Source organism: Diceros bicornis, chromosome 40 (assembly GCF_020826845.1).
Source record: "Diceros bicornis minor isolate mBicDic1 chromosome 40, mDicBic1.mat.cur, whole genome shotgun sequence".
Classification (NCBI taxonomy): domain Eukaryota; kingdom Metazoa; phylum Chordata; class Mammalia; order Perissodactyla; family Rhinocerotidae; genus Diceros; species Diceros bicornis.
The window spans coordinates 15,866,555-15,893,108 of NC_080779.1; the positions used below are offsets into that span (position 1 = coordinate 15,866,555).

Sequence of the window (26,554 nt, forward strand, 5' to 3'; positions counted from 1 at the left end):
GTTTGCGCGAGACCGGAAGAAACATTTTATCTCTTTAAATTTACTCTGGAACGTAGAGACAAAATGAAAATCACTACGTATCCCAGCAGGCCTAGTGGAGTTTAGGACAAATCCGAATGAGTGACTCCAGTCATTCGGCCACGCCCCCTTCAGGGTTGGCAAGGCAACTGATACCCTAGCCAACCAATCGGTGAGACGCTCACCTGCGGGGCTCGACGAGAGCCAATGGGACGCGGGGCAGGTGGTTCCATGGACCAATGGCTTGGACGACAGGGCGGGTTTTTAGTGAAGGGACGGCGGTGGGAAAGATGGCGGCGACTCTGGAGTCGTCTGGGTGGTGGCAGCGGTGGCGGCGGCGGCGGCGTTTGTCGGCCCGGGATGGGTCTAGAATGTTGCTCCTTCTCCTTTTGTTGGGGTCTGGGCAGGGGCCACGGCAAGTCGGGGCGGGTCAAACGTTCGAGTACTTGAAACGAGAGCACTCGCTGTCGAAGCCCTACCAGGGTGAGGCGCCCGGGGCGAGGTGGTCGCGCGCGGGGAGGGCTTCGGGACCCGAGCTCTTCGGCAGGGGCGGGGGCGGCGCAGGAATTCGTGGCCCTGAGGAAACTGCCGGCGGTGGGTGGGGGCCCACGGAGACTCCTACCCGTGGGAGCCACGGGTCCGAAAGGCAGGGGTCAGCCTCCCTTAGCACTGAGCGCTGGAAGTTTCCACCGCGTCGAAGCAGGGCTCTCGGATGCCACTAGCGTGGGCCTGGACGAAGGGGAGCTCGGAGTTGGACGGGAGGCATGTGGGAAGGGGAGAGAACTGCGAATGGTGGGGAGTGATTGAGGACCACTAGCAACGAGCCCGTCTCGCGGTGGAGCTGTGGATGTGCTAGAGATAAAGCAGGAAACAGAACAGGGTAGAACTTGGCCTGACTGGAAAAGGAGATAAAATTCTGTTGCCGGTTAAAACATCTGTTCTCCAGTCCAGGAGCTCTATTGATGAAACAGTCTGGTTAGCTTTGCTGTATATATATATATACGTATATATATATATATATATGTAATTAGCCACAAAGAGGACCAGATCAGTGCAGATGGCGTAACTAACACGTCTGTTTCCCCACTGGAGTGTGGATGGGGAACAGCAAACAAAAACTCGAAGTGCAAGAGCATATACACTGTTGCTAAGAGTGATCATTTATTCCCTTAGATGCATTGAGTGCCTCCTCTGTGCTGGTCTCTTTGCTAATACTGTGGGTTATAAAGACACAAAGTTCTCACTCTCAAGGGGCTTGTAGTCTGAGGTATGGGATGAAGTAACTTCGCACTTGGATTGTTTAAAGAAAGAATGTGATTAAGCCCCGGAGGACTGAGGGTCAAGCTCTTTTTGGTATAACTGGGGAAATTTTTTTCTTTCATGTTGCTAAAATTTACTCATAAAACGGGAAGAATGGATCTGAGCTATGGTTACTGTGGCATGGGTAAGGTGATAGCTCTGATGTGCTTTGGGGTCTTCACCTGAGAAGGGCTTTGTGAAAGGAAACTGTAAAGATGGTAGGGATTTAAGATTTGTGAGTGACAGAAGGTGGGAGATTGAGTGATGTGAAAGGGAAAAAAAAGATGACTCCAGCTTTCAGAGGGTCCGTGGTGCCTTTCTGAAAGGGTTGGTGTTGAACAGTATGAACTGATCCACTTCCTCTCCGTAGGTGTGGGCACAAGCAGTTCCTCACTGTGGAATCTGATGGGCAGTGCCATGGTGATGACCCAGTATATCCGCCTTACCCCAGATATGCAAAGTAAACAGGGTGCCCTGTGGAACCGGGTGGTAAGAATCTTTCTCCCTCCTGTGTTGGTGACCCAGAAAGTCCTAAAAAGTTCACCAGTGGCGTATTGACTTAATTTTACTGTCTATCCCCAGTATTCTGTCTTCTGTGGATATCAAGGATTTTCATTTCAGAGATTATGATGATCTTCATAATGAAATCAGATATTTAGGGCAATGCTCTCTACTGCCCTAATTATAGCAAATCATTTTGATTCAGTTTTCTGAAATGTTTTTAATTCCTGATGGACCTGATGGTATTACTTCTTGGAAGTTAATAACTTAACTGAAGTTTAATTACTTTGCTTTGTAAAGTAGAAGACTGCTCTTTTAAATTTATCCCAGACTTCATCCCAGTATCCCCCTTTGTTATTTCACTTTGAAGAGTCTAATTTTAAATTTTATTTTCGTGTGAAAGCCACTTTGAGCCCTTGGTCATTTTATTTGTCCTTCTCTGGACCTTTTCTAGCTACATTGTCTTCCTTGAGGTATGGCGGCAAGAAGTGAATGCAGTATTCCTGGTGTGGCTGCACTGTGATTTTGTACAAGTGTAAGATGATGCTTTCTTTTTGGTTTCCAGGGCTCTTTCTAAATCTTTTACGACCACTTTGCTTTTGGGAATGACTTTGGCATCCTTTAATACTTTCTCTTGGGTTCTCATAAGCTAAGAACTTACTTTTACATGTTTTTTTATCGTTAGTTGTCGATAAGTGTACCTCAGAAAGGAGGATTATTTCTTTTCCCTGTTCATTTTATGTGGCAGAGAATTCTTAAGGAGCAGAGGGATACGAGAAGTTTGTACGTGAACTATTTGCGCAAGCTGGCCTCTTAACTCAGATTGTAGTGCTGAGCTTGGACAGAGTGCATGGCGATGTTTCTGGTAGAAGAGGTGAAGCTTTGGCAGTTGAAAGACTTGGGTTTAGATCTAGCTGTATCATAGACCCACTGTGAGCCCTGGGTGGTTACTTAACCTCTCTCAGTTTTCAGTTTCTCCCTCTGTCAGACGAGCTTCATAATACCTCTTCTACTTGCCCACCAGCGTTACTGTGAGAATAAAATAAGACAGTAGACCTGAAAAAGCTTTGGAAAGTTAAAATGGTTACAGAAATGTGCATTGTTGTTATGTTATTACATCTAAGATTCATTGATGGAGCTCTTTTGGTTACTAAATGATTATATCCAAGGTTTGATACTTTGCTGCTATCTAGCTAGCTGTCTTTTTTTTTTTCCCACCCCAAAGCCCCAGCAGATAGTTGTATGTCACAGCTGCACATCCTTCTAGTTGCTGTACGTGGGGCACGGCCTCAGCTTGGCCAGAGAAGCGGTGCGTCGGTGCACGCCCGGGATCCGAACCCCGGGCCGCCAGTAGCGGAGCGCGTGCACTTAACCGCTAAGCCACAGGGCTGGCCCATAGCTAGCTGTCTTTATATAACTCTTTTGGCAGCAATTTTAGTCTAGGATCTAGTTATCCCGCCCTTTTTAATATTATCTGATACCTGTATTTTTTGTTATCTGACTGTCAAAATGAGCTTTGGAGTTGTTTCTGAGTTACTTGAATAGGATGCATTTGTTTGAGCTGTGGTTCTCAAATTTGGCTGTCCATTGGAGGTGATGCCTGGATCCCCCACCGGAGATTCTGATTTAATTGGAATGGGGTGTGGCTTGGCCATTGGGGTTTTTAAAAGCCTCTAGGTGAATCTAATGTGCAGCAAAGTTTCAGAACCACTGTAGTTAGCCCTGAGTAAAACTGTATAGCACTGTGCTACTGGAGGCCAAGGATAAGTGGCAGACACCTCTTGGGTCAGTGTGAACTTCTCTGGCCCTGCCCTCTTCCCAGGGGCATACCTACCGCCTGGCTATGGGGCAGCTTCCTGCCGCTGAATTTCACTCTTGCCCTGAAATCAAAATGAAACAGCAGAAAGACGAGAACCCAAATGACAATCTAGGGACTGGGCTCATCAGAGTAGGTAAGCTGTTGGAGATTTCAGGGTTCTTTGGTGAATTCTGAAGTATCAGTACCCTTTTTGTTTTGACTATGTACTAATACTAACACTTTTGGAAGATTTCTGAGAAATGAGAAATGAAAACTGAAAATGATCTAGCAGTATGTTGCTCAACAGCCAGAACAATCTATTTGGAGAGCCTTTGGCTGCATCCCGCTGCTCTGTCTGCTCCTCCTTCCCTTCTTCCCTCCATCCTGGTGAGCTTTAATCAGGAGCATCTCTAAACTAAATACCCACACTGGTTTCTCCTTGAAAGCATTCAACTATTTAGAGCACTCAACCATCCACTTACCTCCTTCGCCATTTTCCAATGTTTTGATACACAATTCAAAAAAAGAAAAACGGGAGTCCGATTAGTACACATCTCCTTAATGTTTCCCACCAGAGGCTGTGCCTGTGGTGGGGGTGTTTTCCTTTGAAGCATTTATCCTGCTTGGCCATGGGCCTGAGGTTTAGGGGGACTGTAACTTACCCCTTCTTGTGGGAACTCTGGCTTGCCATAGGGCCAAGTCTAGCTAATGAGAGTTCTTTATAGCATCTGCTAATTGTTTCTGGAAACCTGTGCATAATGACTTAGCTTTTCTTATTCTTTTGTAATGAATGAGGCATTGACCTTTAAATCCAAGCTTTTTAGAGTCTGTCAGAGGGGTGATCTTAAGTTGCAAATAAATGTTAATTCAGCCACCTGTGCTCTATAGACTGAGATACTTTGCTGAGTAGATGTAGAATCACTAGTCTAACTTGGCATTCTTGTCTTCTCCAACTTTGGAGTACTATCCTGTTTCTATTGGGAGATGTTGGAGATAATTGGGAGGTTTATTCACTTTTCGTATTAAATCTCAGTTACAGTTGAATGGCTTAATCTAATTTTATGGCACAAACACTTAGCAAGTCTTAGATTTCAGTTTTAGCCCTTAGCCTCATGTTACCTGCATTTATGTTTTCCACGTCTGTAGGCTGCTGACGAGGGCTTAAGGGGTTTTGTATTTCATGCTCCTCGTTTATTCCAATGTCTTTTTCACTTTAGCCGTGTTTCCTGAGAGACTGGGAGTTGCAGGTGCACTTCAAAATCCATGGACAAGGGAAGAAGAATCTGCATGGGGATGGCTTGGCAATCTGGTACACAAAGGATCGGATGCAGCCAGGTATTGGGACCTTGGGTTGCTCTCGTGTGGGGGCGTGACAGGCCAGCTTTTTCATCTATGCTCTTTTTGAGAAGGGTATGTCCCCACAAGGCCAGCAGTTTTCCCTCTCCCTTGATGTCTGTGGATGAAGACTGGCCTGTCTAGTCTCTAGAATGGGGTCTGAGTCCTAATAAACAGCTGAACTTGACTCATCCTGGACCAGTTTCTTGCTTATTAGTTCCTTCCAGTTTCCCTTTGAAACCACTTGGCCTGCTGGCTGGGTGAAAGTGGTGGCTCTCCCGACACTGACGACTGGGTCAGCCGATGTCTTCTGGGCATGCACCGCGGACCATCTCAGCACTCCTGAGGCAGGAGAAGAGTTATCTAGTTTTCTTTGTTGTGTAGGAGCCATTGCTCCGAGTAGATGGGAAACTCAACCTGATTTGACCTGATCTCTTGTGCAACAAGAAGTGGAACTTGGGAATTCAGTTCGCTCTCAGGGGCATAGTCATCACCAAGTGTTTGTGAAACAATTCTTTAGGGGCGCCTTAGCAACCAGTTTGGATCAGGGAGCAGCTGTAGAGCTAAACACGGTTGCAGTGGCCTTCTCTCTTTCCCCTGCCTTCAGTGACAAACAACTACAGATGTTTATTGGGTGCTTGTTACAGGCCATGCACTTTGTTGTGTGCTTTTACGTATGTTTTCTCATCTTAAAGAGAGGCCTGGGAGTCATTTGACTTTCACTTTTCCTCCATCATAGTGATATATTATTCCTTTATCGACTCTTGGCTTGATTTCATTGTTCATCATCTGTTCTCTCTCTCTAGGGCCTGTGTTTGGAAACATGGACAAATTTGTGGGGCTGGGAGTATTTGTAGACACCTACCCCAATGAGGAGAAGCAGCAAGAGGTAATGGCAAGTGTCAGAGCTTAGGTCAGCTGCACTGACGTCACAGTCCTTTGCGTCAGGAGTGTCGTTCAGGAGGGAACAGAGGGGGTAGAAAGTGAGGGGTCTGGTTCTATTTTCTTCATCTATTGAACTTCAAAAGTTAATGTCTTTGTCAGCGTTTTTTTTTAGAGAGAACTGTTTATGGCGCAGTCTTTTGGGAATCGCTGTTGTGAATGGGGGCTTTCTCTTTAGGTTCACGGTGTGCTCTTTGCGCACGTTAGGTAGCTGATGGAATTGAGCTTGCTTGGCTGGTTTGTGATTTGGCTACTAGGCCAGCACTAGAGCAAGCTGAATGATTTATGTAACTCAGCTCCCCTGATGTAATGTATCATTGCTGTGCTCTCTTCTGTAGCTTGCTCACTTTTTCCGGCACCCTTTTCTTCTTCCTCTTCTCAGACGTGAACAGCAATTCCCTCCTATTGGAAAGGCTGTAAAAGGAAATTGATGAAATCCCAGCATTTCGTTGGAACTCAGTATCTGGCTGTTGGCAGAGCTTCTTATTATCTGACCCTAAAGGTTCTTTAGTACTTTCTTATACTGGCAACAGGTTTGTACTCTCTCTGCCCGACGGCCCTGCCTTCAGATGGTGGGAAAATGATTGTGATAGGTTGTTACTGGGTATCCTGTAGCTAAATAATATTTAGCAAAAAAGGCAGCATTAGGAATGGAGGCAGAACTCACTCTATTTTTCCCCAAAAGTTTATTATGAAAAATTTCAAACTTATAAACAAATTGGAAGAACATGTCATCGTATGTGCAGCACCCAGATTCAACAGTTTTTAACATTTCACCTTAGAAGAGGTGGAAAGTGAGACCTGAGTTAGGAGAACAAGCTTTTGTTGTGAGTCAGTTCCAGAGTTGCTTCTCTGTGTTGCTTCTGGGTTCCTCTTCACTCTGCCATACATTAAGCACTTTGTAGGTGCCAGGCCCTGGGAATTAGTGAGCAAGACCAACCTGGTCCTTGCACTCAGTAGCACCGATGTGTGACAATGCCGGTGGGGGAACTGCAGGGTGCTGTGGGAGGACATAGCAGGAGCATCCTACCTGGAGTGGGCAGTGGTGGTGGTTGGGGAAGACTTCTTTCAGGAAGTGACGTTTACATTGAAGTCTGCAGCATTAGGACCAGTGTTCCATGCAGAAGGTAAAGCATGTGTTAAGGAGATAATGTGAGAGAAGGGACAATGAGTATGAGGGAAAAAAAGGGGTATCAGAGAGAGATGAGGCTAGAAAGAAAAACAGGGCCAGCAGCTTCACCATGTTGTGCAATTCCAGGGGCCACCATTCACATTGCATTCTTTAGTATTAACACTGTTCCCTCTTGGGCAAGTTAACTGGCCACTGAGATTGAGCAGTGTCTGCTTGGGTGGTTGGTGGTTTGGCTACTGAGACCAGCACTAGACAATTTGAGTATATGTGACTCATCCTCACTGTGCACGTTATGGGGCCAGGTTCTGAAGGGTGGTGTTCCTGTTAAGGAGTCTAGACTTTATGCTAAGGAGGTGAGTGCATTAAAGGATTTTAATGAGGGGAAATCTCCTGACTAGATTTGCAGAAATGCTGAGGAAATAGTAGTAGTCAGAAGCATCTGAATAAGAGGTATGGGCTTCAGGGCTGGACTAGAGTTTTACACCTGGCTGTCTGTTTCCCCCAGAAATACTTCAGACTCTCTTAACTTCTATTTCACCATCTGATAGTAATAATTCTGATTTGAGGGGGCAGATCTGATGGGCTTATTTTGTAAGGAGAGTAGATATTAATCAAAAAAATTAGTTTCAGATGATAAAAATGGGGACTTCTTTTCTGGCTAGCTATTATGGTTCTCACCCCCAACTGCACATTGGAATAACCTGGAAGACTTTTTTTTTTTTTTTTTTTAATTTTATTTATTTATTTATTTTTCCCCCCAAAGCCCCAGTAGATAGTTGTATGTCATAGCTGCACATCCTTCTAGTTGCTGTATGTGGGACACGGCCTCAGCATGGCCGGAGAAGCAGTGAGTCGGTGCGCGCCCGGGATCCGAACCCCGGCCGCCAGCAGCAGAGCGCGCGCACTTAACCGCTAAGCCAGGGGGCCGGCCCAACCTGGAAGACTTTTAAAAATACTGCTGTCCAGGGGCTGGCCCCGGGGGTCCTGATTCTGTTTGTCTTAGGTGCAGTCTAGGCAAGCTCACATTTTCGGAGATCTCCAGATGAGTCACATGCATAGCCGGGATTGAGAACCCCTGGACCAACACCAGGTCCTTGTTTTCTTACTGTTGATTAGAACTAAATTTTAAAAAACTAATAAAAGCAATTTTTGTTTACTAGGTGGCTATTATGTGCCTGGTACTTTACAAATATTATCTTAATCCTCGAGAAATCTCCTTATAGTCAGTATTATTTTTGCCATTTTACCAGTGAGTGAACAGAGGCTTAGAGAAGTTGTGTCTTGTTCAAGGTAACAGCCAGTGTAAAGTGGACCCAGATTTTGAACACTGTCCTCCTGATTCCAGAGGCTGTGCTTTTAGTTATGATGCTCCACCACCTCTCATCCATTGTTTCTTCTGCCAGGTTGATTTCCTTGAGAATGCAGACATTTGTTATTTTCATGTGATCTATGCAATTTCAGTTCTTAGAACTTCCATTCAGTGCAGGGAGTGTAGAAAGTGTACTTCCCTCTGCATACCAACAACCTGGGATGCAGTCTTCGAAGGTAAAATCAAATGTGTTTTGTTAGTGCCATGGTTTGCTTTGATATCATACATAAAGGAGCCAGGCATTGTTCCAAGCATTTTTACATGTGTTATTTACTTGCCATAACAACCCTTTGGGATAGCTATTCTTATTATCTCTACTTGATGGGTAAGAAACTGAAGTGCAGAAAGGTTAAACAACTTGTCAATGCCACACAGGTAGTGGGGTGACTCCAGTCTTTCGTCTCATTATTTTGCTTTATTATTTTGAGCACTAAGGAGAGGGTGACAAAAATAGTACGTTTTGAAAACTTGTAAATGTCGTGTGTAGGATGTGCTGGACAAGGAGGGCAAGGAGCAGGCAGGAGGGGGTGTGGAGCAATTCATCAAACCCCTCAAGGTAGTGGTATAAATGTTTTTCTGGTTTCTTGTTTCCTTGTCACCAGAGTGCTTCACCCTGTTGCTCAACTTACTTCCTACCACATTTGTTCATGAGGAAATACTGGGAAGACAGCATTTCAGTAATTCAACCAGTAATGCATCTGAGAAGGGGGTGAGGGAGTTCAGTATATAAGTTGAGTTTAGGCTTGGCTCTCTGAAATCAGGGCAGATGGTTCAAAGTTATGTAACCTCAATTTCTTCAGCAGCAGTATAGCAGTTGTAGTTTAGGTAAGTCAAGAGCTTCAGTATTTGGGAGTGCAAGGTGGTACCTGTGCCACAGTGAGGTTGCCATATTATAAATGGTTGTTAAAATGCTAGTTGAGGGCCGGCCCCATGGCTTAGCGGTTAAGTGCTCGCACTCTGCTGCTGGCGGCCTGGGTTCGGATCCCGGGCGCACACCAACGCACCACTTCTCCGGCCATGCTGAGGCCGAGTCCCACGTACAGCAACTAGAAGGATGTGCAGCTATGACATACAACTATCTACTGGGGCTTTGGGGGAAAAAAAATAAAATAAAATTATTAAAAAGAAAAAATGCTAGTTGAAGAAATAGAAAATCGGGATGGATCTATAACAAGAGATTGAATTAATAATAAAAAATTAGTCACAAAGAAAAGCCCAGGCCCAGATGGCTTTTCTTGTAAATTCTACCAAACATATAAGGTAGAATTAATAACAGTTCTTCTCAAATTCTTACAAAAAATAAGAGGAGGAGACACTAACCAACTCATTCCTTGAGGCCAGTATTATCCTGACCAAAACCAGATAAAGACATCACAAGAAAACTACAGACCAATATCTCTTATGAATATAGATGTAAAAATCATCAACAAAATACTAGCAAACCAAATCCAGCAACATATAAAAAGGATTATACACCATGACCAAGTATATTTATCCTAGGAATTCACATTTGGCTTAATATCTGAAAATTTATGTGATAAACCATATTAATAGGATAAAGGACAAAATCATATCATATCAATAGATGGAGAAAAAGTATTTGACAAAATTAATACCGCTTCATGATAATAAAAACACTCAACAAATTAGAATAGAAGAGAACTTCCTCAGCCTGATAAAGGGCATCTATGAAAAACCCTCAGCTAACATCATACTCAATTGTGAAAGACTGAATGCTTTCCCCCTAAGCTCAGGAATAAGACAAGGATATCTGCTCTTGCCACTTCTATTAAATATTGTACTGGAGATTCTAGTCAGGGCAGTGAGGCAAGAAAATAAAAGACCTCCAGTTTGGAAAGGAAGAAGTAAAACTATTTCTATTTGCAGATGACTTGATCTTGTATATAGAAAATCCTAAAGAATCCACAAAAAAAACTATTAGAACTAATAAATGAATTCAGCAAGGTTGCAGGATACAAGATCAACATTCAGAAATCAATCATATTCCTATATGTTTGCATTCAACAATCAGAAAATGAAAGTAAGAAGACAATTCCATTTACACTATCATCAAAAAAAATAAAATACTTGGAAATAAATTTAACAAAAAAATATTCTTAAAACCATAAAATATTGTTGAAAGAAATTAAAGAAGACCTAAGTAAATGGAAAGACATCCCATGTCATGGATTGGAAAACTTAGTATTAAGATGGTGATACTCCCCACATTAATCTACAAATTTGACACAATCCCTATTTATCAAAAGCCTAGCTAGTTTCTTTGCAGAAATTGACAAACTGATCCTACAATCAATATGGAAATTCAAGAGAACCAGAATAGCCAAGTTAATCTTGATAAAGAAGAGCAAAGTTGGAGAACTCACACTTCCTGATTTCAAAACTTACTACAAAGCTACGGTAATAAAGGCAATGTGGTACTGGCATAAAGATAGCCATATAGATCAATGGAATAGAATTGAAAGTCCAGAAGTAAATTCTCACATTTATAATCAGTTGATTTTTGATAAGGGTGCCAAGATAATTCAATGGGGAAAGAATTGTCTTTTCAACAAAAGATGCTGAGACAACCGGATATCCACAGGGAGAATGATGAACTTGTCTCCTACCTCACACCGTACACAAATTTTAACTCAAAATGGATCAATGAACTAAATGTAAAAGCTAAAACTATAAAACTCTTGGAAGAAAACATAGTGTTAATTCTTCATGGCCTTGGATTGGGCAGTAGTTTCTTAGCTATGACAACAAAAACAAAAGCCACAAAAGAAAAAAATAGATAAATTGGACTTCAACAAAATTAAAAACTTTTGTGCTTGAAGGACACCATTAAGAAAGTGAAAAGACAACCCACAGAATGGGAGAAAATAAACATAAATCATATATCTGATAAGGGACTTGTAATAGTTCTTTATATATTCTAGTTGCAACTCAATAATAAAAAAGACAACCCAATTAAAAAATGGCCAGAGGATCTCAGTAGATATTTCCCCAAAAAATATACGCGAAAGGCAAATAAACACGTGAAAAGATGCTCAACATCATTAGCCGTTAGGGACATACAAAACGAAACCACAATGAGATGCTACTTCATACCCACTTGTATGGAAAAAAGATGATGACAAGTGTTGGTAAGGATGTGGAGTAATTGGAACCCTCATATACTACTGGTGGGAATGTAAAATGGTGCAGCTTTGGAAAATAGTTTGGCAGTTCTTCGAATGGTTAAACACACAGTTTATATGATCCAGCAGTTCCACTCCTGGGTATATACTGAAGAGAAATGAAAAAATGTCTACACAAAAACTTTTACATGAATGTTCATAGGAGCATTCTTCATAATAGCCAAAAGGATACAGCTCAAATGTCCATCAACTGATGAATGGATAAACAAAATATGGTATATCCATACAATGGAATATCATTCAGCATTAAAAAGAAATGAAACATTTATATCTGCTCCAATGTGGATGACCCTTGAAGATATGCTAAGTGAAAGAAACCGGTCACAAAAGACCGCATATTGTATAATCCCATGTGTATGAAATATCCAGAATAGGCAAATCTATAGAGACAGAAAGGAGTTGTGTGGTTGCTTAGGGCTGGGTGAATGGCGGTGGAGGTGGGGAGAGTGACTGCTAGTGGGCACAGAATTTCTTTTTGGGTGATGAAAATGATCCACAGTTTATTATAATCTTAACTCTGAATATACAAAAAGCCATTGAATTGTGTAGTATGACAATTGCTTTTAGTATCGCTATTTTTTAAAAATATTGATTGGGGCTGGCCCCGTGGCCCAGTGGTTGCATTTGCCGCACTCCGCTTCGGCAGCCTGGGTTTGGTTTCTGGTCACGGACCTACACTACTCATAAGTGGCCATGCTTTGGCAGCAACTTGCATACAAAATAGAGGAAGACTGGCACAGATGTTAGCTTAGGGTGAATCGTCCTTAAGCGAAGAAAAAGGAAGATTGGCAACAGATGTTAGCTCAGGGTGAATCTTCCTCAGCAAAAAAAATAAAATATTGGTTAAAACGTGACCTGATCATGTCTTCTTGGCACTATGAAGCCATCAGCTGATGGTCATCAGCTTCTCATGAGAAGCCAGATGTTGGTGAAAAGTTGAAGGGAACTGGGTAGCAATCTTGGAGCAGGAATGTCTTCTTTCAGTTGAAATCAGAGTATGGTGATGAGGCCGTCCTGGAACGAGAGCACAGAAGTGCAGCCCTTTGCAGCCTTGGCCCTCATTCTTCCCGTTGAGACATTTGGGCCTCAACCCATGGAGGCAGACACAGCTGGTTGGAGAGTGGGGAGAACAGCTCACTGCTCTTCCCAGGTCAGGTCAGCTTGGAAGTCTAGTTTGAAGCCCTCCCCATATATTTTTTAATGTGATGATTGTTTTTCCTCCTTTGAAACTGGAAGAAAATTAACAGTACTATGCCATTCAACTTGAAAACACATTTCCTCAATTCTTTTTTTTTTTTTTTTTTGAGGAATATCAGCCCTGAGCTAACATCCATGCCAATCCTCCTCTTTTTGCTGAGGAAGACTGGCCCTGAACTAACATCTATTGCCAATCCTCCTCCTTTTTTCCCCTTTTTCTCCCCAAAGCCCCAGTAGATAGTTGTATGTCATAGTTGTACATCCTTCTAGTTGCTGTATGTGGGACGCGGCCTCAGCATGGCCGGACAAGCGGCGCGTCGGTGCGCGCCTGGGATCTGAACCCGGGCCACCAGTAGGGGAGCGCACGCACTTAACCACTAAGCCATGGGGCCGGCCCCCTCAAGTCTTTATGTTGATACAGACACTGATCCCTTTTGGTCTCTTTATTGTTGGCGGAGAGAATCTTTACATTATTAGAAGAACTCCATAACTTCTCTTTTTTCTTTTTTTTGTGAGGAAGATCAGCCCTGAGCTAACATCCATGCTAATCCTCCTCTTTTTGCTGAGGAGGACTGGCTCTGAGCTAACATCTATTGCCAATCCTCCTCCTTTTTTTTTTCCCCCAAAGCCCCAGTAGATAGTTGTATGTCATAGCTGCACATCCTTCTAGTTGCTGTATGTGGGACACGGGCTCAGCATGGCCGGAGGAGCGGTGCTTTGGTGCGCGCCCAAGATCCGAACCTGGGCCTCCAGCAGTGGAGCGTGCGCACTTCACCGCTAAGCCATGGGGCCGGCCCCTCCGTAACTTCTTAAATTCTCTTATCATCCAACCTGGGTGTGAGTTAGGTTTTTTTTCAGTCCTAGGTGAGGCAGTGTTTTCTAAGAGAGACTCCTGTGGAAGCTAGGTCTAGGGAGTATTGGCGAGTGCTCAGATGTGATCAGGCGTTGAGGCTGAGCTTCATTGGTGAGAACTAGTTTTCAAGGGAAGTAGAAATGTATGGCTCTCTGCTGGAATTAAATAAAGACCAGGAGAAGATAATGTTTCTTTTCTGAAACAGTGAAAGGGAGAGAGGAAGGAGAAAGAAAGCAAGAGCCAGTGCTCCAGAGAACACTTGGCTCTGGAGGAGTTCTTTACCTTGCTTTGGGTTTTGACCCTTTTGAGAATCTGATGAAAGTGGTGGGCCCACAGAAAGATGCAGTCACACATAGGATTTTATGTATAATTTTAGAGGGTTCATAGATTCCCCAAAGTAGAACTGTAGGCAAGATCTCCTATTCTGTAGGGTTGATAGTGCTTCTCCTTAACAAGAAGTATTCACATACTATCAAAATGATGGCTAGCAGTGAAATCAAGGCATATATCTTAGGCTTATACATTATTCTGAATCTTGGCACTTGTACTCTGGGTAGATGGGTTATGAACTTCAGTTTTGAGGGCATACCTCAAGTTTAAAGTTTCCTGATTTTTAGAGTACTCTTTACTGAAGTCCTCAAATTACATGATTTGGGTTAGTTGTAATGGGGTCACAAATGAAATAAATGGGATTAAAATCATTTCATGAGTTTGAGAGATCATAATAATGTTCCAAGTATGTGAAGGTCTTCCGGGCAGTCAGCTGGCCTGGAGGCACCACTTTTTCACATCCTCCAGTTGAGGAGCTTTGAGACTTGGAGACAGAGTCACTAGTGTAGGTTAGTGGTTTGGGGGCTTGTGGAGCATGGGCCTTGTCATGCTGCCCAATAATGTGGTGAATCTCACTGATCTTGTTACCCACTCTGAATAGGATGAGTATTGCTGAGTTAATCAGTCACTTCTTTATCCAGATCCCTGCATAAAGGGTTAGTTGGATGAAGATTACTGGGGGACCAGGGCCTTACAGAGTTTGGAAAGTCTGAGAAGCGTCTGTCAGTGGACGTGGCAGTGAGAGTGCTCCCGTAGTAATCCAAGGGGAGGATCGAGTGAGGTGTGAAGGGAGATGCTGTAGAAAAGGACTTTGTTTTGTTAATTCCTATTTTTATATAAAAGCTCATTACAGAAAGATCAGAAGAGGCTAAAACAAAACCAAAACTGTACAAACATCTTTTTAAAAGCAAAACATTGCATTATATTGAACATACTGTTTTTTTTAAAGCTTTTTTAATTTTTGAAATTTTTTAGACATAGTAAAATTGAGGGTATGGTAAATACTAGATTCAGATTAATCTTTTTTAAATTTTTTATTTGGATATAGTTTCAGACTTAGATAAGTTACAAGAATACAACAAAGAATTCTGGAATGCTCTTCACCCAGATTCCCCAAAATGTTATGTTTTACTACATTTGCTTTGTCCTTTTCTTTTACTCCTGTTTGTGTGTGTCTGTGTGTGTGCTCATGCACGTGTATATATTTTTTTCTGAACTACTTAAGAGTAGATTGCCTTCATCATGCTCCCTTAATCCTAAATACTTCACTTGTTTTTCCTACAAATGAGTTCTCTTAACATAGCCACAGCACAGTGATCAAAATCAGGAGCTTAGCACTGATAACAATACTTACCTAATCTGTTGACCTTATTCAGATTTCACCAGTTGTCTCAACATGTCCTTCATAGCAAAAGAAAATCCCAGATCCTGTGTTGTATTCAGCTGTCATCTCTCTCTTTGCCTTTAATCTGGAACCATTCTCTAGTATTTCTTTGTGTTTCAGGGTATGTTAGAGACCTAGGTTTTTTTGTGTGTGTTTTGTATCTAATAGTACATACTAAATATTTTTTCTTATTGATAGATATTGAGAGCCTTGTAGCATAGTGATTGAGCCAGGGCTCTGGGGCTGGACTATCTGGTTTCAAATCCTGGTTTCAGTACTTAATACCTGTGTTATCTTCAACAAGTTCTCTTAACCGTGAAATGGGGATACTAATACTACCTCTTAGGGTTGTGAGAATTAAATGAATGCATACGTGCACATTACTGAGCACTGTGCCTGGCACAGAGTAAGCTCTCAGAAAATGCAAGCTATTCTTATTTACACCACTAACTGACATTCCCAAGGGACGTTTTGCAGACATCTTGGCAGTAGCTGTTGTGGCTCTGATCTCTCACTCTCCTCTCCCACCCTCCTTTTCTTCATATCTAGGTTCCAGAGGGCAAACTTGGCCAGCTTACTCTACCACAGTATGGTTTAGGTTGGAAAAAACTGCTCTAAGAGAGCGGCTCCCAAATGCTGCTTCATGAACTTGTGTTGGTTGGTAACAGAGTTTCACTGGTCTACGAAGAGGAACAGTGAAGTCACTTTTCATAAGTGCTAAATGTTTTATTATGAAATTACATAGTTCTTTCTTTTTTTGGTGTTAAAATGTTCTTTTAAAAATGATATTTATTGGGGCCAGCCTGGTGGCATAGTGGTTAAGTTTGCACGCTGCACTTCGGCGGCCCGGGGTTCACGGGTTCAGATCCCAGGCACAGACCTACATACTGCTCATCAAGCCATGCTTTGGTGGTGTCCCACGTACAACATGGAGGAGAATGGGCACAGATGTTAGCTTAGGGCCAGTCTTCCTCGCAAAAAAAAAAAATTTAATTATAGGTGGTGGTTCTGTCATTATTGTATTTTAATATATTTAGTAGGTCAGGGGCCAGCCTGGTGGCATAGTGGTTAAGTTCGAGCGCTCCGCTTTGGCAGACGGGGTTTGCGGGTTCGAATCCCAGGCACGGACTGACACACTGCTCCTCAAGCCATGCTGTGGCAGGTGTCCCACATATAAAATAGAGGAAAGGGCCGGCCCCGTGGCTTAGGGGTTAAGTGCGCGTGCTCCGCTACTGGTGGCCCGGGTTCGGATCCCCGGCACAGATCCTGGGCACGCACCGACGCATAGCTTCTCCGGCCATGCTGAGGCTGCGTCCCACATACAGCAACTGGAAGACTGTGCAGCTATGACATACAACTATCTACTGGGGCTTTGGGGAAAAAAAAAGGAGGAGGATTGGCAATAGATGTTAGCTCAGAGCCAGTCTTCCTCAGCAAAAAAAAGAGGAGGATTAGCACGGATATTAGCTCAGGGCTGATCTTCCTCACAAAAAAAAAAAATAAATAATAAAATAAAATAGAGGAAAATGGGGACAGATGTTAGCTCAGGGCCAATCCTCCTCACCAAAAAAAATAATAATAATATATTTAGTAGGTCAAAAAAACCAAATAAAAGGCAAATCTATTAATCCTCCAAATGTTGTTAGAAATTGTACTGGTCTGTGACAGACAGCCAACGGTCTGGGAATTACTGCTCTAAAAGATATGTGTTTGGCTTTGTGCTTATATATGAGCACCTGCAAACAATGTTTGTATCTAGAAATTCATTAATTTAGTCATTTGATTGAATGAACATTTATTGACTCCCTGCTGAATGCCAGATACTGTACTAAATACTCTATGTGTCTAATTTCATCTTAATTAACCCTGTGTGTATTATTCTCAGCTGTATGGCTTACAGTAAGGAAATAGAATCTCAAAGAGTTGCTACATGTAATCCACCCAAGGTTATACAGCCATGAGCGGTACAACTGCAGTGAGAACCCAGATCTTCCTGGTTACAGAGGCCACATGTGCTGTTTTAGTGGTTCACAACTTGTGTGCTTTAAACCTCTGGAATTTTAGCATAGGATCCATAAATCCACAAGTTCATGGGTCTCTTTTCAGTCAAGATATGCTGAAGGTACAATTACCATGTAGAGGGGGGTCCTTTTGTTTTGTTTTTAAGTGGCCTTGTGGTACAAAAAGTTGAAAACATTTCTCCACCCTACAGATAACAAGCGTTTGGACAATAGGTAGGAGTTCCTAATTTTTGGAGACTCTTAAATTAGGAGTGAAGCTACCATCTTTGCTGGAGTCAATGTGATTCTTCAGCCTTTGGTTCTAGCTATATATAGGGTGCTTTCCAAGGAAGGAAAATTTGCTGCTGTGTGATGTTAGTGGCTACCCAACAAATACTTCGAGAACTCCTGACTGGGCGTAGACAATAAGACAGCATTTAAAGACTTACCACTAATGTGAGGTAAAAAGTTGAAGGCCCAGTCATGAGTTGCTGAAGTAGACAGATTCCAGCTCCAACGCCGTGAGGCTCTGTGTCTAGTGCAGTATTTCTTAACTTGGGCGGCACATCACAACTGTCTGTGGTGCTTTTTAAAAAGTACATAATCCTGTGCCCTACCCTAGACCTACTGACTGAGCCTTTTTGACTGAAGGACCCCCATGTGTGTGCACTTGAAGAGCTCCCCGACGTGATCCTGAGGCCCAGCTCACCTCTGGCTGTTACCGGATAATTGGATGCCTCACCAGCCTTGGGAAGAGTCAGGCCCACTTAGGTTAAGGATAGTTGTCCTGGGCACTCTCTTGAAAGTTGCAACTTAAACTTCTGATCACGGGTGCTGGAGCTGATAAATGAAGCAAGCCTTGGGATTATCAGACTTCTCCAGGGCATTTTAAATCCCTTCTTTTCCTAATTGTTCACTGAAGTTAGGAGCTTTCTTGTCGGAAGCCCATTTCCATAAACTGCTTGGTAATATACCCCTAATTCCCTTGTTCTAAATGATAGTTTTTATGAAGAGTAGTTTTTATGGCAGTTTAATCATCCACTGATTCATTTCATACCTGTCTGTAGTTCTGTACATGTTCCACCAGTGGCATAAGAGAAGAACAGCTGAGGAGCTGCTCTGAGGCTTACCCTAAACTCCTTAGTGTGGCCTCTGAGGCCCAGTGTGATCTGGCTCCTGTCTTAGCTCCCACCAACCTCTTCCTCACTAGCTATGTTTCAGATACCTCTGTCTTCTCCTAGTTCTTGAATATGCCAGCCTCATGCTGCTTATACCCCCATGTCTTTTGGTGGATCCCTCTAACTGCTTAGGTCTCGGCACAGTCGTCTGCTCAGGGACATGATCCCTCATCAGTCTCTGTCGTATTGCCTGTTCATAGTATTTCTCACTATCTGAAATAATTTTATTCATTTATTTATTGTTTGTCTCTTCCCTCTCATGTCAGCTCCGTGAGAGCAGATACCTGTCTCTCTTGTTTCCCATTGAACCCCCAGCATGTGGAACAGTGCCTGGCTCCTAAGAGCTGCTCACTAAGAATTAGAGGAAGGAGAGCTTCGGGCTCCACACCCTGGCGCACCCTTCCTGTAGGGCAGGCCTGAGCTGAGCTTGTGGAGGTGTCTCTTGTTGCTAGGAGCTGAGAACTGGAGCAGTTTTCGGGAGCAAAGCTAAATACTCTTCAGCCTCGTAACTTTTTGAAATCTGTCACGCTGCAACGCTCCCGTGGAGCTTTGTCCTTGACCACATGTTGTAGGTTAGAATGACAACAGCTATTTAGAAATATATGCCCATGAGGCACAATTAGAGGGTAGATGATCTCTTTGGATTAGAGTTAACTTCATAGTCTCTCAAGTGGTGGGATTTTTGTCTTCTGGGCAAGAGCTGTATCCTGAGATCCTGAGCAGTAAAGGACATCTTGAATTTAGAGGAATTTAGCCCTATTTGTCACTCTTGTCTTTCCCCTTGCTTCAGAAATACTGTAGTCTGGGTACAAACTTGTGACCTGCTTGCACAGTGTAATGCTGTGTGTTGTATGAGCTTCTGAAAGCCTCAGGACCTTAGAGACGTCTTTCTAGCGGACCCCTTTGAGAATCTGATGATAGTAACAGACCCTCTCCTTAGAAAATGTATGTGCACCTGTGCGTATAGTTTGCCTATAATTTTGAGGGGTGTAAGGACTTGCTGTATGCCTTCCATGGACCCTAAAATTCTGTTTGGGGATTTAGATTGGTTTGCTCATCCACCGCAGCTGGGTCATAGCTCTCCCATGGCTGTTTCTTTCTGACCTGGTCTCCTGTCTTCTGTGCCCTCTCTTGTTTTTATAATAACCTGCTGGACCCTCTCAGGCCCAGAAGAGGCGATATTCTCCAGGAGTCCAGGTACTCAGTTCTTGACCCACCATGGCCATCTGTTATTCCCTGTGTGTCCATCCAACATTTGCTACTGTTTATATCCACGTGGCTGTTGTCTCAAGAGTCACCAGTCTCTGATTTCAGCTGCATCTCCACCTGCATGTTGACTATTTAGGACAATGAGGGACTCACCAGAGAAGTGGCATGTCTCGTGTTTCCTCTCCTTTCATCACCCTGCCTCTCTGCACTGCCTTAGCACTGGGCTTGTTCTGGAGTGGTTAGCTCATCATTTCTAAGGAAGAATATGCTCCTACAACTCTCTTGGAGAGAGAGGGCCTCTGAAGTAGGTGGGAAAATGGATGGGATATGGGGAAACTTTTAGTGGGAGAACCTTGCCTGGAGTATTATTGGGAGAAGTTATGTGTGGGCTGGAAGGTCTTTTGACTAAGAACAGTCGTCGTGGCTGGAGAATACCATCCAGCAGCCTGGTTCTGGCAGTGCTCTTTTTGAATCGTAATCCATTTAGCATCATATGCTTATAGGATTTTAGAATTTGAAAGGACCTGTCCTGAATGGGAAGATTTCCCTGATCAAACAAGTATTTTCAGAATACCTGCTGTGTGCAAAACACTTAGCCTGGAGGGGGAGGGGAGGAGCTAAGGCAGAGACATGCAAAGAAGCATAATAAATGATTTTTTCTTTAAGAAGTTTACATGGCAGTTGGGGAGATAGATATATATACATAAAAAGAAAACCACCAGTCTTGGGCTATATATAAGTGCCGAATGGTGACCTCTGGGAGGATTCAAGTCAGACTCCAGAGGGACCATTTCAGGCCCACCCCAGATTGGTAGCAAGGAGGGTTCCTGAAGGCAAGTACAGAGTTCAGTCGCTTCCTGGGCCATATCCCTGGAGTGACCATCTGAATGTGGGTTCTCATGGGCTGCTAGTGATGAGGCAGAGTTGTTGTCTGGTCTGCTGTGAAGGGTTCGGCTTGTGTGTACAAAATTCCTGTTGCTGTTTGTACAGGCGTTCCCAAGAGCACTTCCTTACTGTCCTCTGCTTTTCCTTCCCTGCTTCCCCAGCGGGTATTCCCCTACATCTCAGCCATGGTGAACAATGGCTCCCTCAGCTATGATCATGAGCGGGATGGGCGGCCCACAGAGCTGGGGGGCTGTACAGCCATTGTCCGCAATCTCCATTATGACACCTTCCTTGTGATTCGCTATGTCAAGAGGCATTTGACGGTGAGTCCCTGTTCTGGACCAGTTGGTGGTATGGGCTGTCTCTCTCCTGCTTTCGTGGCCTGGCCCTGATTTATCTCTTCTTTTTATTCTAGATAATGATGGACATCGATGGCAAGCATGAGTGGAGGGACTGCATTGAGGTGCCCGGGGTCCGTCTGCCCCGGGGCTACTACTTTGGCACCTCCTCCATCACTGGGGATCTCTCGGGTACTGCTACATGCCCTCTTTATTTGCCCTGACTGAGGTCACATCTCCATAGCCAGGCCTTAGTGGAGCCTGGAGAGGGGAGAACCAGACAAGCGGAGTCTGGGAAGCAAGTGCCTTGAGAGTGCTTATCTTCCTGCATTCTTGTATCCAGGTCCCTTCCAAACCCCAGGCCTAGGCTATCCTAGGACAGTTGTCTCTGGGAGATGGTGGGTGCTAAGGGAGAGCAGTGTTGGCCTCTTCATCAAGCCGGCTCTTCCAGCCTGTGTTTTGAGTTTCGTACTTTCCTATTTCTGGTGCCCTTTTTACAGTCAATTCCTCCTAATGTGCTCAGTTCCCCTACTCTTAACAAAGCTTTTCCTTGGCTCTGCCATCCCTCTTCTAACTGACCCTCAGACTCTCCTTTGTGCTCAGACACATTGTGTCGTGTGTACAGACGCTTCTGTTTCCCAGCCATCTACCTCTTGACCATGCTGCACTTGGACCTGTATCTTCACTGTGCTTTTAGCACTACTCTCATAAAAGTGACTTCTGTTTCCTTGCCGCGTATAGTACTCTGTTCCAGTCCTCGTTCTTTGTCCACTCCTCAGCTCATTTGACCAGTGACTCTGAAACTCTTACCTTCCTTGACTTATGTGGCATTAATAGGACCTGGTTCTTTGACTTTAACATTTCCTCTGGATTTTCTTCCTACTTGTTCCTGATTTGTAGCTTCTCTTCATGTGCTTATTCTCTCCCTTGGCATTAGCCCCAATCATAGCATCTTTTGAGAAGAGGTAAGGAACTGAACTTTCCGTACTTTTCATTAATATAATTTATTATGAATAAAGCTAGCATGAATTAGAACTTTCTTGTGGCAAAAAGGAAAGGCAAATACCCATCTGAAACGGGCAGCAGCTGCTCAGTTCCAGCCGTTGTTGCTAAGAGAAAATGTGGACTCAGTGAGACCATGTCTTCCAGTTTTTCAAGAGAAGCTGGAAATCTAGATTTTTTCAATGAAATATTCTGATTTTTAAAATCCTGGCAACTAGTTTTTTAAAACATCAACTTTATTGAGGTATGCTTTCCATAGGACAGAAGTTTACAGTTTGAAGAGTTTTGACAGATATTTACACCTAGGTAACCACAGTCAAGATACAGAATGTTTCCATCGCTGCAGAAAGTTCCCTTTTGCCCCTTTGCAGTATTCCTCCCCTACCCTGGCTTCAGACAACCACTGATCTGCTTTCTGTCATTTCAAGAGATTAGCTAGGTTCTAAGTACAGTGCAGGCAGGCACAGAGCTGTGGGACAGATCTCACCTTGGACAGGAGGCACAGGCTTGAGATCTTTGCTGTGTAATCTTGTTATATGACTCAAGATGAAAGAGATGTTCTTGTCTACATGTTTTTCTTTGAGCTTACAAGTTTCTAGTACTTGCTCAGTTAACCTCCTGATGTACTTTTATTTATTTATTTATTTATTTTTTGTAATTTTATTTATTTATTTTTCCCCCCGAAGCCCCAGTAGATAGTTGTATGTCATAGCTGCACATCCTTCTAGCTGCCGTATGTGGGACGTGGCCTCAGCGTGGCCAGAGAAGCGGTGCGTCGGTGTGCACCCGGGATCCGAACCCCGGGCCGCCAGCAGCAGAACGCGTGCACTTAACTGCTAAGCCACGGGGCCGGCCCCTGATGTACTTTTAAATGGGAAGTTGTTCCCAACTGTTACAAATGGCTGAAGAGAATAATTTTTTGTTTATCCTAAGGAGTCCTTTGCTCTAGGTTTTTAGTGATAAAGCCTAGGTTGGTAAGTCTGTGTTCTGTGCCCATAGGCTATCCCTGAGCACAAATTGTGTCTTCAGGTCTTTCTTGTTGACATTTTCTTACTTGTTACACAATGGATTGTTGAAAACTGCTGAGAAAGTTCGGACACCCCAGCTCTCCAGCCTTTGGTGCCCCTACGTCATGAGGAGCATTGCCCTGGCTTTTTATCCTGTCCCATGGTTTAAACTCAGTCGTGACAGGGAAAACATTTTTCTAATTGAAGGCGAGTCCAGTTTTCCCTGTCTGGGGGTCTGCTAAAGTTTCCAGCAGTCCACGTAGCTGTAGATGCCGTCCTAGCGATAGAAATGGCAAGAAATCCGTCCCCAGTAACCAGCCTAGTACCAGTGAGCACTCCTAGCACTCAGATTTGTGGTCTCTGAATACCAGTTCCCACGAAAAGGAATGAGAGCTTCTTGGAGAAATGGCTGATGTCAGGTCTGAGGCAGGACATGTATAAGACTGGAACTTTCCAGAAAAGCAAGGAAGATAACAAAAACTTCTGGTTTCCTGTAAAAGGACTCAGGAGCCAACTTGATTAGGCTCCAACTGGACAAAGATGGGTCAAGTGGAGCATCAGTAAGATATACAACTTTACTGTATCAAAACATAGCAAAAAACTCACAGAAAATCTGTGAGTTTATAAAAGAGATAGAAAAAAATCCAGTCCCTACTTCCTTCATCCTTTCTCTGGTAGTTATTAGTAAGATTCAGGGTCACGGTTGACGGGGAGCTGCAAAGAATTGGGCATAGTCCAGAAGGGAAGTGTGTTCCATGCCAATAGCTCTGTCCTGCCCATAGCCCCTGAAACAGCTGCTGTGAGACCCTTTCCTGTCTTGCTCGTGCGTGTTGTCTGCATTAAAGGGAAGCTGCAGTGCTACTGTGTCTCGTCTCGCTGTGCTAGAAGGTTTTACATATAATATGCGATTTAATTCTTGTATTATCTCTGAATTTTTAAATTATATAAGTAATGCGTGCTTGTTGATAAAAACTTAAATATGGAGTAATATATAATACTCCCTGTTCTCTATCCTTATTTTTAGATGAGAAAACAGAGACGTTGCAATTATTTTTTTCGAGGCTACTGCTAGTTAGCTGTGGATTGGAGGCTTGAATCAAGATACTCCAAGATACCTATTTTTGAGGCAGCTTGAGTAATCCCTGTTCTTTTTTCTTTAGATAATCATGACGTCATTTCCCTCAAGTTGTTTGAGCTGACAGTAGAGAGAACCCCAGAAGAAGAGAAGCTGCATCGAGATGTGTTCTTGCCCTCGGTGGACAACATGAAGCTGCCTGAGAGTGAGCACGGAGGAATCTTGGGAAACGGTCCCGTGGTCAGAGGGGAGGTCGTAGTGCTGTGGGAGGTCTGAGGTGACTTGTGCCCACAACTTGCAGGGCTGTCTCCTTTCTGCGTTCTTCCTCTAAAGAAGGTGGAGCTCTCACACCTGCTTTTTCACTTGTCTCCATGTTACAGATGAGCAGTAGGAGAGTGGCTTAGTTTTTAAATTGAGGCATCTGGAAAGGGAGAGGCTGAGCTCTGGCTCCCAGAAAGGGGTGTCAGAAACTGGGGGCATGAGAGCTTGTTGGCTGGTCCTTCCCACCTGGGTGGGCTCCCTGATTCTGACTTGCTTCTCTCTTGCTTCCTCAGTGACAGCCCCACTGCCACCCCTGAGTGGCCTGGCCCTCTTCCTCATCGTGTTTTTCTCTCTGGTGTTTTCCGTATTTGCCATTGTCATTGGTATCATACTCTACAACAAATGGCAGGAACAGAGCCGGAAGCGTTTCTACTGAGCCCTCCTGCTACCACCTCCTCTCTGGCAGTCCCCCATGAGGTGTGGGAGGAGCAGGTGCTGGCCTGAACACACAGCCTGGCAGGTCTTCTCCAGTCTCCAACAGCTGGTCAGGGACTCGATTCTGTCGCTGGAGCTTTGAATGCAGGGACACTGCATTCCCATGGTCAAGCAAGGGGACATCTAACTCTGGTTCAGGAAGCCCACCCACCCCAGGACAGTGCTGCTGTGATGTGCCTTTCCTTGCAGTCCTTCCACTTGGGAGCTAAGAGGGATGGAGAGAATATATGCTGTTATGATGTCAGAATCACAGAACAACATTTCATAGCCCCGGCTGCCTTGTTGTTGGACTCAGAGGACCCTTGTACTTGATTTTTAAATCTGCAAAGAATAGAAAACTGATAATTCCTCCTACCTTCCAGCCATCCATTCACTGAGTTTTGCTTTTTGTCTAAGCCTTTCTGAAGAGCTTTCCTTGGAAATCTGGATGGAAACTTCTTCCCTGCCTCGCCTTCCTCTCCCTCCATTCGTTGTCCTCTCCAAATGCAACCTGAGCTAGAAAAGACATTTGGATGCCTCTCTGTTGGGCCTGGGGCTGCAGAACAAACTTAGGTTTCACTAAGCCTCATTAGGTGGCCATAGGGAGAGGGTTTCTGCATTGGCTCACTGCTCTAGCCTTGGTTCTTCAGCGTGGATCTTGGTTTATTGGTGTGTTCATGACCTTCCCAGTTAGGTCCCTTTAGCCCTCAGTCGAGTTTGGCTTAGAGTTGGTGTGCAAGTCAAGAGAAACTTGGAAGACTTCACGGATGCAATAGGATTAATTCTGAGACTGACCAGCTCCTCATTTTGACACCGAAAGCAACATTTGCCATGTGATCTGACCACTGGGAGATGTTTCTAGACTCCGGAGCCTGCTTAGCTGCATGTTTTGTGTTTATCATGATTTTTGGAAATCCACTTTGAATGTTCAGAATGTAAGGAAGCTTTCTTCGTACAGCCTCGGCTTGGATATTCCCCAAAGAGGAAATTTGGCTTCTTTTTCTTAATGGATAAGAAATTGTTGCTGTTCTCATGTTGCAAACTTGGGAGCAATAGACCTTCATCATCTGCACCTGGAAGAGTTCGTTGTCATTGAGTGACAGAGCCTGAGTGTCATCCTCTATGGGTCAACCCTTATTCCACTGCCTTATCTGTCAAGGGGTCACATGCTGCTCACCTGTCTGCCCTGTGATTAAATTGGCTAACAGGCCAGAGCCTCCCTGGAGGGCCTGGGACGCTGAGCTCTCCTAGCCATGTGCTTCTGTATTCTTAAAATGGCTGATGGAAACCAAACATGAACTTCTGACTCAGTGTCCTTCCTTCCAGAGGTGGGTTTAGGGGAGGGTCCAGGCCTTTTTCCTGATCCTCAAGCCCGTCAACCCTTGCCCTGCCTTCTGGGTTGGGAAACCCCTCAGCTCAGCCCAGAAGGAAAGGAGGGTCACCTTGGCTGGGTATGGGTTTTATCGTCTTGGACTTTCTTATATCCTTCCCATGTGCTTAATTAAGCATCACAGGCTGTAATGCTCTCCTGCAGGTGGGATTAAAATGGGATCTTCCTAACACCTTCCCCACAACAGCAGAGCAGCTCCAGAGTGCCAGAGGAAAAATGGTGACCTAGAGCTTGGCCTTAGGACCTGGGAGAACTGAAAAAGCAAATGGCTATTTTGTCTTTTTAGAGTTCTGGGGAAGAATGGATGGACCCCTGTGGTGGGAGGACCTAGGTGGGCTCTTGAGATGGCCCAGGCACTGGTGCAGGAGGATGGG

General features: G+C 44.1%; 1 protein-coding gene across 4 annotated transcripts; it reads left to right on the top strand.

The window, feature by feature from the left end:
• The first annotated feature begins 308 nt into the window (after window positions 1-308).
• Window positions 309-26,089, top strand: LMAN2L (lectin, mannose binding 2 like). 4 transcript variants are annotated; one of them, XM_058534526.1, is made up of 9 exons: window positions 309-501; window positions 1,688-1,806; window positions 4,834-4,951; window positions 5,758-5,840; window positions 19,704-19,736; window positions 20,795-20,956; window positions 21,049-21,163; window positions 24,141-24,260; window positions 24,610-26,089. In XM_058534526.1, exons 1-9 carry the CDS (start codon window positions 309-311, stop codon window positions 24,750-24,752), a joined length of 1,086 nt encoding a protein of 361 aa, XP_058390509.1. In that variant the 3' UTR covers window positions 24,753-26,089. The 4 variants fall into 4 exon arrangements, with proteins under 4 accessions (XP_058390509.1, XP_058390510.1, XP_058390512.1 ...); XM_058534527.1 differs by lacking the exon at window positions 19,704-19,736; XM_058534528.1 differs by lacking the exons at window positions 309-501; window positions 5,758-5,840; window positions 19,704-19,736 and adding an exon at window positions 2,273-2,353 and having other exon boundaries at window positions 1,742-1,806.
• The last annotated feature ends 465 nt before the right edge of the window (window positions 26,090-26,554 follow it).